The 16,150-nt window shown below is 40.8% G+C and overlaps 2 protein-coding genes across 4 annotated transcripts; one reads left to right on the top strand and one right to left on the bottom strand.

The window, feature by feature from the left end:
• Positions 1 to 646: 646 nt before the first annotated feature.
• Positions 647 to 8,994, top strand: eif3d (eukaryotic translation initiation factor 3, subunit D). 2 transcript variants are annotated; one of them, XM_085404696.1, is made up of 16 exons: positions 647 to 802; positions 2,662 to 2,787; positions 2,875 to 2,920; positions 4,004 to 4,140; positions 4,232 to 4,317; positions 4,407 to 4,479; positions 4,990 to 5,105; positions 5,194 to 5,326; positions 5,420 to 5,567; positions 5,901 to 6,031; positions 6,141 to 6,226; positions 6,351 to 6,480; positions 7,215 to 7,357; positions 7,541 to 7,733; positions 7,817 to 7,910; positions 8,877 to 8,994. In XM_085404696.1, exons 2-16 carry the CDS (start codon positions 2,665 to 2,667, stop codon positions 8,888 to 8,890), a joined length of 1,653 nt encoding a protein of 550 aa, XP_085260822.1. In that variant the 5' UTR covers positions 647 to 802; positions 2,662 to 2,664; the 3' UTR covers positions 8,891 to 8,994. The 2 variants fall into 2 exon arrangements, with proteins under 2 accessions (XP_085260822.1, XP_085260821.1); XM_085404695.1 differs by having other exon boundaries at positions 648 to 802; positions 4,984 to 5,105.
• Positions 8,981 to 14,593, bottom strand: LOC146672171 (amine sulfotransferase-like). Of its 2 annotated transcripts, XM_085404698.1 has the most exons (7): positions 13,892 to 14,593; positions 11,978 to 12,063; positions 11,676 to 11,875; positions 10,953 to 11,079; positions 10,021 to 10,115; positions 9,751 to 9,922; positions 8,981 to 9,672 (listed from the first exon to the last, which is right to left on the bottom strand). In XM_085404698.1, the coding sequence occupies exons 1-7, from the start codon at positions 14,011 to 14,013 to the stop codon at positions 9,563 to 9,565; spliced, it is 912 nt and encodes a 303-aa protein (XP_085260824.1). In that variant the 5' UTR covers positions 14,014 to 14,593; the 3' UTR covers positions 8,981 to 9,562. The 2 variants fall into 2 exon arrangements, with proteins under 2 accessions (XP_085260824.1, XP_085260825.1); XM_085404699.1 differs by having other exon boundaries at positions 11,978 to 13,984.
• Positions 14,594 to 16,150: the final 1,557 nt, after the last annotated feature.

Below are 16,150 nucleotides of genomic sequence, written 5' to 3'. Positions count from 1 at the left end.
GGAAATTGCAGCACTTTTTGACAAGAAAAGTTTTTAAATACTTGTTAAAAGCAAAACGTCTGAGTGATTATTGTTGCAATTATTGAAAAACACCACCACTGTTGACAAACCGCAGTATTTAAGGCTTTTTTGGAAACATTTTTTGATTGTGTCGTTGATCGCTAGCAGGAACACATGTAGTTGGTACCCTCTAGCGGTGACGTCCTGAACTGCAGCACACAACAGCTGTCAAGTTAGACGTGATAGCATAGCTTTACATCCGATGCGTTCTTTCAAAATAAAAGGACACGTAACTAACGCAAAGGGATTTAAAAAATCTCTTGAAAATTAGCCAATGAAACCCAAATAAAATTGGCTAAAAATGTAGTAATATGCAAAATTATATAACATCCAAAGATCTACAGTATATATGTATGAATGATTGTTGTATTTCTCTTTAACAATATTGAAAATTAAACTTCATAAGCATAGAATTTGAGAGTAACATTTCAAAAGGCCATTCAACCATTTATTTGCTCTTTGGCCTAATTAATTATTAAAATTACATACATTAACCTGTATTTTTTTTTCATGTAATGTAAAAATAGCAGTTATCTTACTTTTTAGGGAACGCTCATTTCAGACGACGGTAAAAAACAAACAAACAACTGACGTACTACGTCGGCTGCTGCTGTAACACTGCAGGAAACACAGCGCTATACGGCCCTTCGCACTTCCTTTCATACCGGCGCTGTGTTGGGGCAGAGCAGCGTCAGAGAAACTGCTGGATTAAAAGACTCCATATACTGACACAGAATTCACGGTAAGAGCAGAGAAAGCACACACAGACGTGTGAAAAGCGCCTGTTTTTAGCAGCATTTTCAGTCAAACATCAGAGTTTTGTGTTTACGCGCGTGACGCGCTCCACCCGGTTAGCTTAGCATTGCTAGCATGACCACCTGGCGGTGCCTAGGGTTAGCGTTAGCCACAATGAGCTAACGGTGCAGAAAAAGCGTTTCAATGCTGCTCTATTTCTTTTAAATAATTACACTGGCTGATCTCAAGTTAGCAACTGTGCGTTTAGTCTTAGTATGTCTAGTTTTTAAGCAGCGATTATTACCAGTTGGCTACCGAAAGCCCGTAAAGAGCCCATTTATTCGTTTTTAATATCACAAATCTTAAACATCAAATCAAACGATAAAATAATGTCCTTGGACGTGCTTATGGTTGAAATCTTAGAATCGTGAATGTACCAGCAGTGAGCACCGATCATTACTTTATGTTACCAACTTTAATGCAGCATTACAGGATGATGAAATGATCCACGTCAGGTCTACTGCGCACTCAATCTGCTTTGGAGATTGTCTTGATTGGTCTTTGTTCATCGGTCTTAAAAGACACCGCGTTAGTAGGAGATGTTTTATTTTAGCCACAGAGCGGTTCTTTGTTGGTGGGAGCATGCCAGATGTTATCTTGAAGGGCTCAACACAATACCGGTTCCTTGTTTTTTTTTTAACTGTACCACCTAAACCTTACAAAGAAATATTTGACGCAGCTGTGGCCTACATTTAGGCTTGACTCAGGATAAGTATGATGAATGCAACCTCAGGTCCATCTGAAATGGCCCAGATGTCCCACTTGTGGGTCAATCAACATTTAAACCATTTAAATACTGTATTTGTGGCCTGTGGTTCATGTCTGTGGGGCATGCAGCATTTGCTGTGCTGTAACTGAGCCTTGAGTGTCAAAAGTAGACCAGATTTCTACAGGTCAAACTGCCCCACACTAAAATCATTTGGGGTGCATCCACACACATTCATTTTTGTTCAAAAGCCCTTCTGTTTTGCTTTATTGTAATTAAACAGCATTGTGGTATAGAAACCCCACGGCACCCTGCTGATTTAATTATAGAGTAACAGAGACACCCTCCACCCACGCTAATAGCTCAAAAGGTGTTTGTTACATGCTTAGGCAACAGCTTGTACCATAGGATCCCAAGTGGTGTACTGCAGGATCCTATGTTGATCATACAGCTGTAATGACTGATTCACGAGCTATGTAAGTACTTTTTAGGCACTCATGTACCAGAATTCTCTTTCTGTTTTTGTCAAAGGGATCCAAAATCTCTTTGTTGATAGATGGTGGGAAATACTACAGCATGACACATTAAAAGCATTTAATGATAAAAAAAACAAAAATTGAGAAGGGGCAAACCACAACTAAACATCAGTTAGATCCACCACCTAAAGAAAAGAGAAATGTGGGAAGAAACTATCCCAAAGACTTGCTTATATTGGCTAATTATGCAGGAGATAAATGAAATAAAAACTCAAACAAGGCAATTGTTGTAAAGAAAATAATTATTGCAATTCGGTTTTAACAATCAGTGGAAGCCAAAATTGTAACTAAAACGAAAATTTGTTTAACTGAAGAATCCTGTCACTGTTTTAATATGTTGTATTATAGCCATAAATCATGGAGTTGACTTTCAGGGGTCAGTGATGACTAGCCCACTGCGCAAGCTGATCAATGCCTGTTTCTTTTAGTGCATTGCTGAAGAAATCAGTGCTGCTCATTGCCTGAGACCCTGTATGTGTACCATCAGTCAGCTAGACCCAGAAGGTTTTTAATGTTTGGTCTCATAGGGTTTGTCGTCTTTTTCCGTTTCCCCTCTGTCTTCAGGCCATGGCGAAGTTCCACGCCCCTGTGATCCAGGACAACCCATCCGGCTGGGGTCCTTGTGCGGTCCCTGAGAAATTTAAAGACATGCCCTACCAGCCGTTCAGCAAAGGAGATCGTCTGGGAAAGGTTTGTTATCAGTTTTGCTCTGAAAAGAGGAAAAAGGTTTTCCAGGGTTTGTTTTTTTACTGACTTTGTGTGTTTTGTGTTTGGTAGGTTGCAGACTGGACCGGAGCTACTTACCAAGACAAGAGATACACAAGTAAGTCACAGCTGTACAGAGGGCTGTGCGATATGACCAAAATCTCATATCCCGATATAAGACATTTATCGTCCTGACAACGATATGAATCACAAAAATGTAACATTTTCTGTAAATTCGATGAATCTCGGGCAGTTCGACTTGGCGTGAAGTGTTTTCAGCTGGGCGTCCTTTACCTGGAGTCGAGTGTTTTAAACGATGCATGAAACTATACATTTTTACACATAGGTTGTAACGGCCGATGTTTTCTTTGTATTTATTACACGGCGTGCTGCGGGGAAAAGCCTGTTCTAACGTTTGAGTCTAAGGTTTATTTTTTTAGCACCTGGCGGCTCTTTTTGCTTCTCATCCATAAACTCTCTGCATACTATTTCACATGATTCAGTTTATTTTGAAAAGTCTCAACAGGATCTTGAGCTTTATTGTGAAAGGTTTACATGGAAAACAAACAAGCGGACAGCGGAGCCACGCAATGGTTTTACCGTTGTTGTTGCTAATGACAACTCATAAAAACAGGCGCTTGTCCGTCCGTAGTGTGGTTATATTAAATATAAGAGAAAGAGAGAACTTTAAGAAATTAATATAGCCACTACAGTGACCATCAAAACCATGAACAAATATTGCCGTAAACAGTTTATTTCACAACACCACGAAACAAACGATAGCGTGATAGGAAATGATAGACGTTTTTTTTATCATCATCCGATATATATCGCTATATCGAACAGCCCTAGCTGTACAAAATCTGCCTCTTTGGTACGTTTTATTTGGCAGATTTTCTTTGATTTTCTTATATCTAAAATAAAGTTTTTAGATGAAAATAGACTTGAATGTAGCTGGTTTTCAAGCGAATCTGTTACACCTAAATTATGTGGAAAAGATAATTTCTTGTGTTTCATTAGAATATCAGCAGGATTAGACCACGACATCTGTTTTATTTGTATGATATCACAGTTTCTTCTCTTTTATATTCTGATTTACTTTTCTGTTTGCACAAGCATTTCAAACATCATCAAAAAACCTTCAATTTATTTTGTGGTTTCTTGCTGATTTCTTAATTGTTTATGTTTATTTTGTCCTCAGATAAATATTCCTCTCAGTTTGGAGGCGGCAGTCAGTACGCCTACTTTCACGAGGAGGATGAGACGAGCTTCCAGCTGGTGGACACTGCCAAGACCCAGAAGACGGCTTACCAGAGGAACCGCATGAGGTTTGCTCAGGTACGACAGATCGTCGCAGAGTGGGTGATATTTAAATGTTTTTAATCTAACCTTTTAGGACTTTGGTAACAGTATGTTTTTGTTTTCACAGAGGAACCTGCGCAGGGACAAAGACCGCAGGAACATGACGCAGTTCAACATGCAAACGCTCCCGAAGAGCGCTAAGCAGAAAGAGAGGTGAGAGGAGAGCACATCTGAACGCTTTTGGTCACAGGCGGTGAAATCGTCACATCTTGAAGTTTGATCCCATGTTTTTGTCTTGTCAGAGAGCGAATGCGGCTGCAGAAGAAGTTCCAAAAGCAGTTTGGTGTCCGTCAGAAATGGGACCAAAAATCCCAGGTGTTTATTTACTGTTGAAATATAAATTCAATTTTTTGTGATGTAATAATGGGAAGGTTCATGTGTTTTTGCTTCAGGTTGTTTTGGATTTTTTCATTTTTATGATGTAAACAATTAATCGAGAAAATAACTGGAAGGTAAACTGATACTGGAAGTCCAGAAAGAATATTGGCCACAGCGTAAATTTGAGTTTCACACTCTGGCTGTTTCACAAATAAGCTTAAGAAGTAAATAAATCCCAGTGAGCCTGACCTCGTATCATTTAATATTGGCTAGTTTTGTAGTGCATCTCAGTCAAAGTAATGTCAGCATATGCTGCTTTAAATCTCAGCCCTTGCCAACAGTAAGAATTACATTTTTTTCTGGTATGATTGCTTTTGTGGCTCACATCATGTTTAAACCCATTTTTAAAGATAATGTGATCTCAAGGTTTTAAGACTCAAAGGTGTGTTTGTACTGTGGTGTTATTGACTTTGTTCTTGACATCCTTGTCTGTTCACGAAGGCGCAGCTGAAGCCCAGAGACTCCTCTGTGGAGGTTAGGAGTGACTGGGAGGTGAAGGAGGAGATGGACTTCCCCAGACTGATGAAGATGAGATACATGGAGGTGTCTGACCCCCTTGACATGTAGGTGAAGCTGAGCCGCTGTTTGTAATAGATTATTATAGGGGGGAAATGCAGGTGATGATGAGGTTTCACTTCTCATTTCCTGCAGTGAGTGCTGTGGTGCTTTGGAGTACTACGATAAGGCCTTTGATCGAATCACCACCCGCAACGAGAAGCAGCTGAAGAGCATCAAAAGGATCTTCCACACTGTTACTACCACCGACGACCCCGTCATCCGCAAGGTAAAAAAATATGTTGCCTGAAAATGCATTGCTGTCTGAACCCTGTGTTTGGCAGCTTTCTTACATGATTATTTATTTCTTTCCTCCCTCCAGCTGGCTAAGACTCAGGGTAACGTGTTTGCCACTGATGCCATCTTGGCCACCTTGATGTGCTGCACGCGCTCAGTCAACTCCTGGGACATCATCGTGCAGAGAGTGGGCAACAAGCTGTTCTTCGACAAGAGAGATAACTCAGACTTTGGTGAGCGACCTGTAGTCACCAGCAGCTGGTTTCACTCTGATGTTTTACACTTAGTTTGCTCGGAAAAACAAGTTTGACTGTAAATAAAGCCTGAGAGAACAGCTCATGACCCAGGTGTTTTTCTGCAGAGAAGAAAATTTGAAGGATTGCAATGAGAATTTTTAAACCACTCTTTTATTTACCCCGCATTTTGTTTACTTGAATGTAACATATATTTACAACCCTGAAAGACGTTCTCATTGTGGGGAAAAAATGCCCCAAAACATTCACCAGTGAACATGACTGAGTTCTATCAGCCATACTGACGCTCTGATCTCCAACTGTTCCCCTCAGATCTGCTAACTGTGAGTGAGACTGCCAACGAGCCTCCCCAGGATGAGGGCAACTCCTTCAACTCTCCTCGCAACCTGGCCATGGAGGCCACGTACATTAACCACAACTTCAGCCAGCAGTGTTTACGCATGGTACGAAGTCACATGACTGGAAGCCCCAACGCCTTTCTGTGCTAAGCTAAGCTAGCCTTAAACAAAATTGGCTCATGAAAGTGAGTGGTCTTTGTTTTCTTTCTTGTAGGGTGGAGACCGTTACAAGTTTCCTAACTCAAACCCATTTGTGGAGGAGGATATGGACAAGAGTGAGGTGGCATCTGTGGCTTACCGGTATGTTCAGTAGCTTCAAACCAATTTGTAATTTCTCATCTTTCCAGCAGAACAAGAGGCTGTTGTAACTGCTGTAGTAAATATTCCTGGGTTTAATTCCTGATATTTTGTATTTGTGTTAAAGGTACCGTCACTGGAAGCTCGGAGAAGACATCGATCTGATCGTCCGCTGTGAGCACGATGGCGTGATGACTGGAGCCAGTGGAGAAGTGTCCTTCATTAACGTCAAGACTCTGAATGAGTGGGACTCCAGGGTAAGACAGGAAACGGGTTTAATGAAGTAGAGCTTAGTCAGTCAGGCTCATCTGTCTGTTAGTCGAGGAAATGGCCCGAAATAATTAAAGCCCTTGCTAGGTGCAGCGTCTTCATCTGCTCAGCTTAAAATGTATTCGATATATCTCCCTGACCGTTTTTACAAAAACTTAGAAAAATAAGGAAAGAAGGTGCTCTGGAGAAAACAAATAGGCCTAAATGGCAATTCCAAAAAAACCAGAAATGTGTTTTTTCTCAGTCTTTTTCACGTGCTTCTAAAAACTGCTGCATTCTGTACTTCACATGTTTGATCACTAGATGTCAGCAAAAGGAAGTAGGACTCCTTCTGTGCTTCTGAACCTATGGTCAGCTATGTTTGTGGGTTGAGTCTATTGTTGGAGACCAAGCTCTCATACAGACATAGGTCCTTCCAGATGTTTCACCTCACACAGAACAGAGTCTATGCTGTGTTAAAAATAACCATGGTTGTACCTCTCAGCTGCATCTGTCTGATGTGAATTTTCAGTGAGTAAAAATCAGAAGTGGTGACACATCTCCAGATTCAGACTCTGTGAAATATTGCTGTAATGAAGGCAGTTTTGTTATTCCAGATGCTTTTAAGGCATCCGCTACTAGAGCCACTCCTCTGTTCACAGGCAGTTAACCTCCTCCTTCAGCTAAGTATATGCTGTTCTGTTTATAAGCTTTGGTGCGTCTGATTTGTCTTGTCCTGTAGTATTGTAATGGTGTGGACTGGCGTCAGAAGCTGGACTCTCAGAGAGGAGCCGTCTTGGCCACCGAGCTGAAGAATAACAGCTACAAACTGGCGCGCTGGACCTGCTGCGCCATGCTGGCTGGATCAGAGTACCTGAAACTGGGGTGAGGAGCGAGATTCCGATTCTGTGTGTTAAAGGAGAGGAGGCTAATTTAAATATTAAGATGCAGAAAAAGGTTTTTCACCAATCATTGATTGAGGAGCAATCCAGTTCCTTCTTGCAGTGCTCGTAGGCCAAGGCAGTAAGCTGGACTGACTGTCTCTGCATCACTCTGTGGTTTCTCCAGGTACGTTTCTCGGTACCACGTGAAAGACTCTGCTCGCCACGTCATCCTGGGCACCCAGCAGTTCAAACCCAATGAATTCGCCAGCCAGATCAACCTGAGCATGGAGAACGCCTGGGGAATCCTGCGCTGCGTCATCGACATCTGCCTCAAGCTGGACGAGGGCAAGTACCTGATCCTGAAGGACCCGAACAAGGTGAGCCGGCGCAGAGAGCAGAACTGAAAGGCAGCTGGGAGGTGTGTGAGCTCACAAGCTGATATTCTGTTTCTCATCTACAGCAAGTGATCCGTGTGTACAGCCTGCCTGATGGGACCTTCAGCTCTGATGAAGATGAGGAAGAGGAGGAGGATGAAGAAGACGAGGAGGAAGAAGGTATGGTTTAGCTCCTATTTTAAATAGAGGTTGAACTAAAGCTTGTGTGGGAAGCACAGGATGTTCCAGTTTAACATGTTGGTGCTGGTGTGAAAATGGTTTCTGTCACTGGTGTGTGTTAGCGGTGAATACAAGTGCAGGATTTCTTCAGGTACAAATGTTTCTTACACACAGGACAGCAGGGATGTGCCCGACCAGCTGACGGTGCTGCTGCCCTCATTGGTCAGGGCCACAAATGCCAGTCGATTAACTAATTCATATTTTTAAATGGATTGTAATGCATGCTACATTTGCACATTCAGTGTTTGGTGCTCAAATTTGAGTGTTTTGTCACTTTTAGCCCATTTTGGTGTAACTTTGTGGAGTAACATTATCACATCTGTACTGGACCAGACTGCATGCTTAGTTGTCAGAGAACAGATATAAACTCTGTAAAAATCCAAGAAACTGTTGGAATTTGATAAAATCACATTTTCTCTTAGTGTTTTGGTCTTTTTATAAAACTTAATTCTTAAGTCTGTTTCTGGGGTTGAGAAGGTCTTTTTCTCTCCAGTGGCTCCCTTATGCTGCATTAACAAGAAACATGGTGATTATGAAATGACCAGTGGCTATTTTTTTTGACATATTCTTTTATTTATGATTGCTGTCATTGTTTTTGAACACTTTCTTTGGAACATCCAATCACATGAACCTCTGGGGTCACAAGAAGTTACTCAGAGTTAAAAAGGAAAAAAAAGAAAAAGTAGCCTGTAACCTCAAAGAAACATTTTGGGGGTTTTTTTTAACAGCTCATCTTTCAAATGCTATAAATGAAATAATTCAATTCCAGGGTGAAGAAATGCATTTGTCTGCACTTTTTTTTTTTTTAATTATAAATTCCAAAGTTTGTGTGTCTTTGGTTTTTGAGTGTTCATTGTTCATAAATCAGATTCTTCTTGCACTTATGTTGAACCCTTTTCATTTCAGATGATGATAATTGAAGTGTGGAGTCAGCTTCAGTGACCAAAACAGCCTTGATCCTTCACTGAGAAACAAGTGAATTCCTTTTGACATTCAATAAAGGCAATAGCAGATTATACAACTACCTTTAATGTCTTGTGTTTTATTTCTTGTACTGAAGTTCAAAACATGTCATAAAGCATTTTATAGCTGAGCACAACGGACACAACACTGAGCTTGATAAACAAGGAGTGGATGTGACTGAAAACTGCTTGCTCATGGGCAGAGTAGTCAGAAGATGCTCGAATATAATCTGAAGCAAGTGACTGAACATAAACTCGGGAAATTGTTTGCAAAGGACAAGTCTGATGGTTGTTTGATTTTTTTCATAAAAGAAGAAAATGAATTTACTTAATATTTGAATAACAGTTACTATTACTTTTTTTACAACACTGATGGGATATTTTTGTCACCCTAATGAACGGACAGGTGGACACCCAAGTTTGTAAATGTGATAACTCGAGAATGAAGCCACACAGGATTTTCAAATTGATAACAGGTGTATCTACTAAAAGTGTTGGGTGAGTATAAATCTCAGTGGCCTCAGGACAGAGATGAAGTTTACTGAAAATCTTGTGTCTACTAGGAGGCCTGAGGTGTACAACATGCCACTGCCAGTATTTTTACTGGGAGACCCTGAAGAGCTGCTCTGCTTATTCCCAGATGAACTTTAAAGGCAAATCACCAAGTTTCTCCCGAAGGACTTGATCCACTCTTTCACTCTGTGCAACACTCAGTGTGTTCTTCCAGTCTCCAATCTGACCTGTAATGAAGACAAAAACACACCTGATACCCTGATATCACATTTGTCTGCACAGCAGCTGCAGGTCTGTTATGTTACCTTTACGCAGGAATTTCCCACTGAACTGCTCTGGTGGAAGGTGCTCATAGTTTGCTTTCGAGTCATTCTTCATGTTCTCAAACTTAGCTTTTTCCACAACTTGACTGATAGCAGCTTCAGTCAGGTCTTTCCCTAAGAAGTTGCAGATCTTCTTCACTGATCCTTTGAGGTCCTGAAATAAAAGCAAGAACGCAACAGAAAAAGAACCTTAAACTCTGCCAGTTTTGAGTGTTTCCTTAGGAACAACAGAAGTGTAAAGAAACATCTTACCAAAATCATTTTCTCGTAGGTCAGGAAGAGGATGTTGTACTGGTCTCTGTTTGAATACCCCTCCCTGACATGGTCAAACCAGGATGATGCTAAAACTGTATAGTGGTATAATGCATCCAGTTATTTGGCATTGTCATTTTATTGAGTTCAGATACAACCCACATGTCACAGTCAGTTGTTACCTACAGCATGACTGCAGGCATGATCAATCCACCCTTTTGGTTCTGATGGACAAAACTCAATAATAATTTAACACTTTCTATTATTAATCATGCTAATAATGCTGTATACACTGTAAAATCTAATTAGTTCCCAGAACTCAAAAAAATTAAGGAAACTCGTTGCCTCAAAAATAATGAGTAAAGCTTAGCTAAAAATGACTAAATTAGGACAGTTCTTTAAGTTACTTGAAGACGTTTCACCTCTCATCCGAGAAGCTTCTTCATCTGATCTCAGGAATCCGCATGATAAGGTGGGGCCAGGTTTCACAATGAACTCACCCGATACTCTGGCTGATTGGGACCCACACCCAGTTTCACACCTTGGGTCAGGCGATTAGAGGATCATCAGGGGGTCCTTTTGTCCCTCTGTGGGGGGTTACTCCCACTAGGTTTATATCTGGGACTCTCCACCATTTGACCTTAGAACTGAAGAAGCTTCTCAGATGAGAGGTGAAACGTCTTCAAGTAACTTAAAGAAATCCAGACGCTTTTCTTTGCAAGCTCCTTTGACTATAAAGCCATATTTTTTTTTTCTATATGGATGTGCTATTATCCCTTAGTCTGTGCACTTGGGTAAGTATGTCAAACAGTTCAGTTTGAAATAATCAATTTCAGTTCTTCCTGATCACATTGATATCTGTTATCATTTATCAGACCTGGACTCTTCTTGGTCATCATCATTAGGCAGATAGTGGAGATGAAGACACGTACCGTTTCCCATCAGGTACCACTCGAAAAACTGAGCAAAGCTCTGAGGGGTCTCAAGGTCTGCAAGGCTGTTGCTGAAGTGATAGTAAGACACCATGTTGTCCTTTGGATTCCTCATCAAATACACAATCTGACATAAAAACAAAACGAAAAAACAGAATCCATGCCACTTTCAAAATCACTCATTCTTTAACAATATCTTGAGTTTGAGCAGTTTAGTAATTTCTACTAGTTTTAAGAGTTGTTTTATATATAAAGTTATATATGAAGTTTTATATATACAGTTGTTTTATAAGCAAACTTGTTTTCATTGGCTGTATATCAAAGCTAGATGTTGTCACCATAAGGTGACCCATTGATATGGAAACCACATTTTGAAGCTTCATTTGAGCATTCTACTTGCTGCTATGTTTGTTTTTTCTACTCAGGAGTGTCTATGTTTCAAAAAGCTGTGTGCTATTTGTGCTATTAGTGCTATGTAACTGACTAAGAAAAAACATCTGAATTTCATATGAACAAATACTGCCTCTAATCCTTTAATGCCATTCCTTAACAGTAAAACTTCAATAAAATTTTGCTTTTCTTTAACAAATGTATCTATCATTTCATACAATTACTCATAAATACTGAGCAAATTATATTTTTAACCACTTAAAGAACTTTATCATACTACATCTCTAAACCTGCTCTTTCTTCAGGCTGCTTGAGCGTCTATACAGCTCTGACCTTTCCCTTCTTGTCCATCAGTCCTGGAGGCATGAGAACCTGGGGGAGATGTGATGTGAAGAGCCGTGGAGAGGGGCGACGAGTGTATTTACCCCCTGTGTACTCCAGCCATGGCATCTTCTGTGAGTTGATGAAATATTCATTCACATGCCCATCCAACTCATAGATTGAAGTGATGATCTGCTGAGCCCATATGGTGCCTTTTGAGGAAAAATGTATTGGACATCATATCTGACCAGTGGATCACTCTGGACAGAATAAAACTGCAAAATAATGGGATGCTACAGAGATTTCTCACTGACCTGATTTTGGATAAGACACGAGGAACACATCGCTGTCTCTTATTTCAAAACTCTGAAGAGAGTCTATGTACTCTGCAGTTGTGTAACTGGAGAGAAAGTTATAGTTCTTATACAGGCAGAGACGGTTACCGAGCTGCTCCATCTTAGTTCCGAATCACACAGGCGGATAAGGAGAGACACAGTTTATGTAGTTCTTCACCCCATGTGGCAATAGAGATCGAAAATGTGACGTCATTCAGGGGTAAAACCGCAAACAATACTGGGAACTCGTGGCAAGGGTTACTAGCGCACGCAGGCTTTCAATTGGACTCAGTTACACAGCGATAAAAATAAACACAAAAAGTGGCAAGAAGCTGTTGTATTATTAATGTGAAGATTATGAGTAAAACATATGTTATTTTATGACCATAGTCAATGTAGTTGAATTATGTTAACAGCTGTAGGACATATATTATCCTTTAGTTGAGATGGTGTGCTGTGTATGTAGTCTAGTTCTCATTATACTTTTGAGTTAACAGAACATATTTACATATTAGTTTATTAGATAAATGTGCATCACTCTGTATCCTTGATCTGCTGTGAATGTCTCACACTGTGTTCTTGACATGTTTTATTGCTGAATCATGAAGAGAAAGGAGACTCTGCGTCTAGGGCAGAAGAGATAAACCACATTCCATACCACCACCTTTGTAGGAAGACAGGGAGCCAAGGTCAGGAGCCAGTCTCGCTAAGAAGTAGAAAAACATGTGAACATGTAGCTTTTATGACTAGGTGGGGGCTGTCAGAAGCTATAAAAGTTGCCACCATTTTGAGACATGTGCCTGACCCTCTGGCAGCATCTCTCCCGTCCGGATGTTTTAATGCTCTTTGTGTTGAATTGTATGGAAATAAATGATTGTTGATTGAGCATATATACACCGAGTATTGTCCTTTCTTCAGCCCAAAGATTAAAAGAATTGGGAGATTTTCAACATTAACTGCAATAGCCGGTCGCATGACAGCCACGGGAAGCCGACGGGTAAAGAGATCAGTTGTTATCGGATTACATCATGGAAGAGAAATTGTTCGAGCCATGTTTCTGAAGTAACAAAGACACGACGGATGGCCTGGATTGCAGCCATTCAAAGACCAAATATAACGTCCCAGAACACTCCAGCTCACAGGTTAGTCTGCTCCAAGCATTTCCACAAAGGTCAGTGTTTTGTAGTTGTTAATACATCATTTTTCATAACATAACTGGTGTTATAGGTTACAAGCAAGTCTGGCGCTGAACAGAAATTGTCGCGCTATGCTCCTTTATTTATTGTGCATAAATAGTGAATTGTCCTGACACAATATTGCGTTTCGCTTCTGTTATTATGGTACATTGACAAAAACATATACTTTTATTCACAGGATAAAACAGTTGTTTTGTATCACTAATTGCCCAGTACGATTACAGCATACAATATTGTTGTCACTGCTACATTTCTGTAATGCGAACCAGAAATTATTTCCACTGCTAATTAATTACCATTGAGCTCAAAGGTCCTATTAATAAACGGTTAACGAATGTGTATTTATGAAGACGATTTGTGAGACTGGTAAACTTATGATAAGTACGATGGTCTTTACTTTCTACACGGTGCATTTCAAGGTCCTGTACCCATCCGTCGGTAAACTGTACCTGGGCTTGTTGCAGTGACCTGAAGTTACTAAACTTCATGAGTGTATGCACTCACTCCAAGAACCGTATGATTATAAATATGAGCGTGGTGAAAGTGGGCAGCACGCTAACGTATTTTGTCCACTCTGTGTGCTCGTAAGGGTCTAACCCTTTCACTCGTTTGATTTTTTTCCTCGTATCTTTTCTTTGACTTTTCATCAAGTCTGTCTTTGTATGGACCGGCATTGTTTCCTTCGTTTTGTACATACCTTCTTTGGGGGGCAAAGAAAAACCAAGAATTTATTGGAACCGGAGAATGAATGTTTTGCGGTGCTGCAAATGCTTGCATTTGATGCGGTACTTGGATTGTTTTGCCACAAGTTCCCGGCATGCAATGCGTGAAAGTCACGTGGTCTGTCAATGTCTATAGTCTGAGGAACTGTTACTGTTACCCTTTTGTGCTTATGCAAATCTAAGTGTGCCAGGACTCGTGGATGACTGGCTGCTGGGAGTCCTGTGCCAGCCTTCTTTTATGCAGATCACAGTGTGCCAGACCTCGCGGACGATTGGCTGCCTGGAGATCCCATGACCACTCCATGACCAATTGACTGGCTGATTGTCTGCACCTGGGAGTATAAAAGGCTGAAGATCCTTCACACTATGGGGTACTGCTGCTCTGAAGTGAACATGCAGTGTCTTCCTCGTCTGCTTTGCATGTGAAGCTTGTTTGTTAAACCTGTTTGCTGTGTTGCTATTTGTTTAAACCTGGTATATAGTTGAACTTAGTTTCATTAGAGTTTTGTGGTGCTGGCTTGCCTTAGTTAACCCTTATCTTTTACTCTTGCCTGTTCTTTTCATTGTGTATTAATTGTTTCCCCGGTGGCCTGTTGATCAGCCCCGTCAGTTTTCAGTTTAATGTTTGTAATAAAACCCCTTATTTACTCAGATTTCGTGAGAGGGCTTGTGTATGTTTCTCCCCTCCTGTCGCCTAGCAGAGGGGGTCGTAACAGGAACAACTATAGTTAATGTTGAACTAAAGTGTTAAGCAGTTGGGTTTTACTTATGTCTTTTTTCCGCTCAATTCTGATCTACAGGTTTTGTCTCTCTCCAACCAAAATTCACTGAACCAGCAGCAAAACAAGATCCAAACTATGCTTCACATTTGATAAATGTCATCATTAATTCCCTCTGACTTTTGCTGTTTTGCTTCCACCACGATAAAAATCAAACTTTAAGAACAGCTTACTGTGTACGTGAACAGTTTCCCATCTCAAACCTCTGTATTCTGCATTATTCATTCACTCATTATTACCCACCAGTCTATTGTTGTTCACAACGGTGTCAGCCGCTGTCTCTTTTTTGTTTTTGTTTGTGTTTTTTTTTTTAACTTAAATGACCTCAGACATCTGACAAGGATGCCTCCTGGGTGAGGTGTTCCGGGCATGTACCACCGGGAGGAGGCCCCGGGGCAGGCCCAGGACACGCTGGAGAGATTATATCTCTTGGCTGGCCCGGGAACGCCTTGGTGTTCCCCCGGACGAGCTGGAGGAGGTGGCTGGGGAGGGGGAGGTCTGGGCTTCTCTGCTTAGGCTGCTGCCCCCATGACCCAGCCCCGGATAAAGCAGAAGAATGGTTGGATGGACCTTGGACAAGAAAGCCTAATTTAAAGTTTTTAAAATTATGCAAAATTGCAGAACATTTTTAAGTTTATCTGCTATAAAAAGCCAGGCCAGGAAAATCTCCTTCATGTTTTTCTGTGTTTTATTCTCAGTTACTTTGACACAAAGGCATCTGCTATGATGCTACACCTCTGAAGTCTCACAGTATCAGTACTGATAAATGATCAGAAATATATTTCTGACTGTCTGAGGCAAAATTGAATCGGGACCTCGTAAATTGGAATCGAATGGATTCTAGAAATCATTGATGATACCCAGCCCTAGTGAGGCCCGACAGAAGTGGATGTAGCTGTGGGTAAAAAGAAAAGAAACTGAAAAGAACTGTTGATACATTTTTTGTTAAGGCCTGATCTGTCTGAAATTCATAGCCAGTGCTCTGACACGGAGCAATCAATCTCTGAATGCTGAAAAAGTAGCAGTGTATCCAGAAAACACATTATATGCTGCAATAAATGCACTGCCCAAGTGTCTCCTCTCCCCACTGCCTTTCAGTGGCCACGCAGCAGCAAACAAGTCATCAGAGGAGGCCGATGTGATGATTAAGTTTAACATTGTCTACAATATAGCCAAAGAGTGCCAAAGCACTTTCAGCACAAGCACTTTTTCAGTAACTTATCTTTTTTGTAGAAATGTGCTCCGAATAAAGAACTTTGTGTTGACAAGATTGTTATTTAATTGTTTACAATTCAATATTCTCTGTATAGACAGCAATTTCTCCCCAAAAAAAGTGCACATGTAAAACTACGGTGTTAAGCGCTGCGGTTGAAAATTTGGATGCACCTAAATTTTGTGCTGGTGCGACTAAGAAAAAAAAGTTAGGCGCACCAGTGCAACCATGGCAAAAAGTTC

Source organism: Rhamphochromis longiceps, linkage group LG4 (genome assembly GCF_057381845.1).
Source record: "Rhamphochromis longiceps isolate RC_006_pf linkage group LG4, R_longiceps_female_GT1.1, whole genome shotgun sequence".
NCBI classification, from domain to species: domain Eukaryota; kingdom Metazoa; phylum Chordata; class Actinopteri; order Cichliformes; family Cichlidae; genus Rhamphochromis; species Rhamphochromis longiceps.
This window is presented reverse-complemented; position numbering and strand designations above follow the sequence as displayed.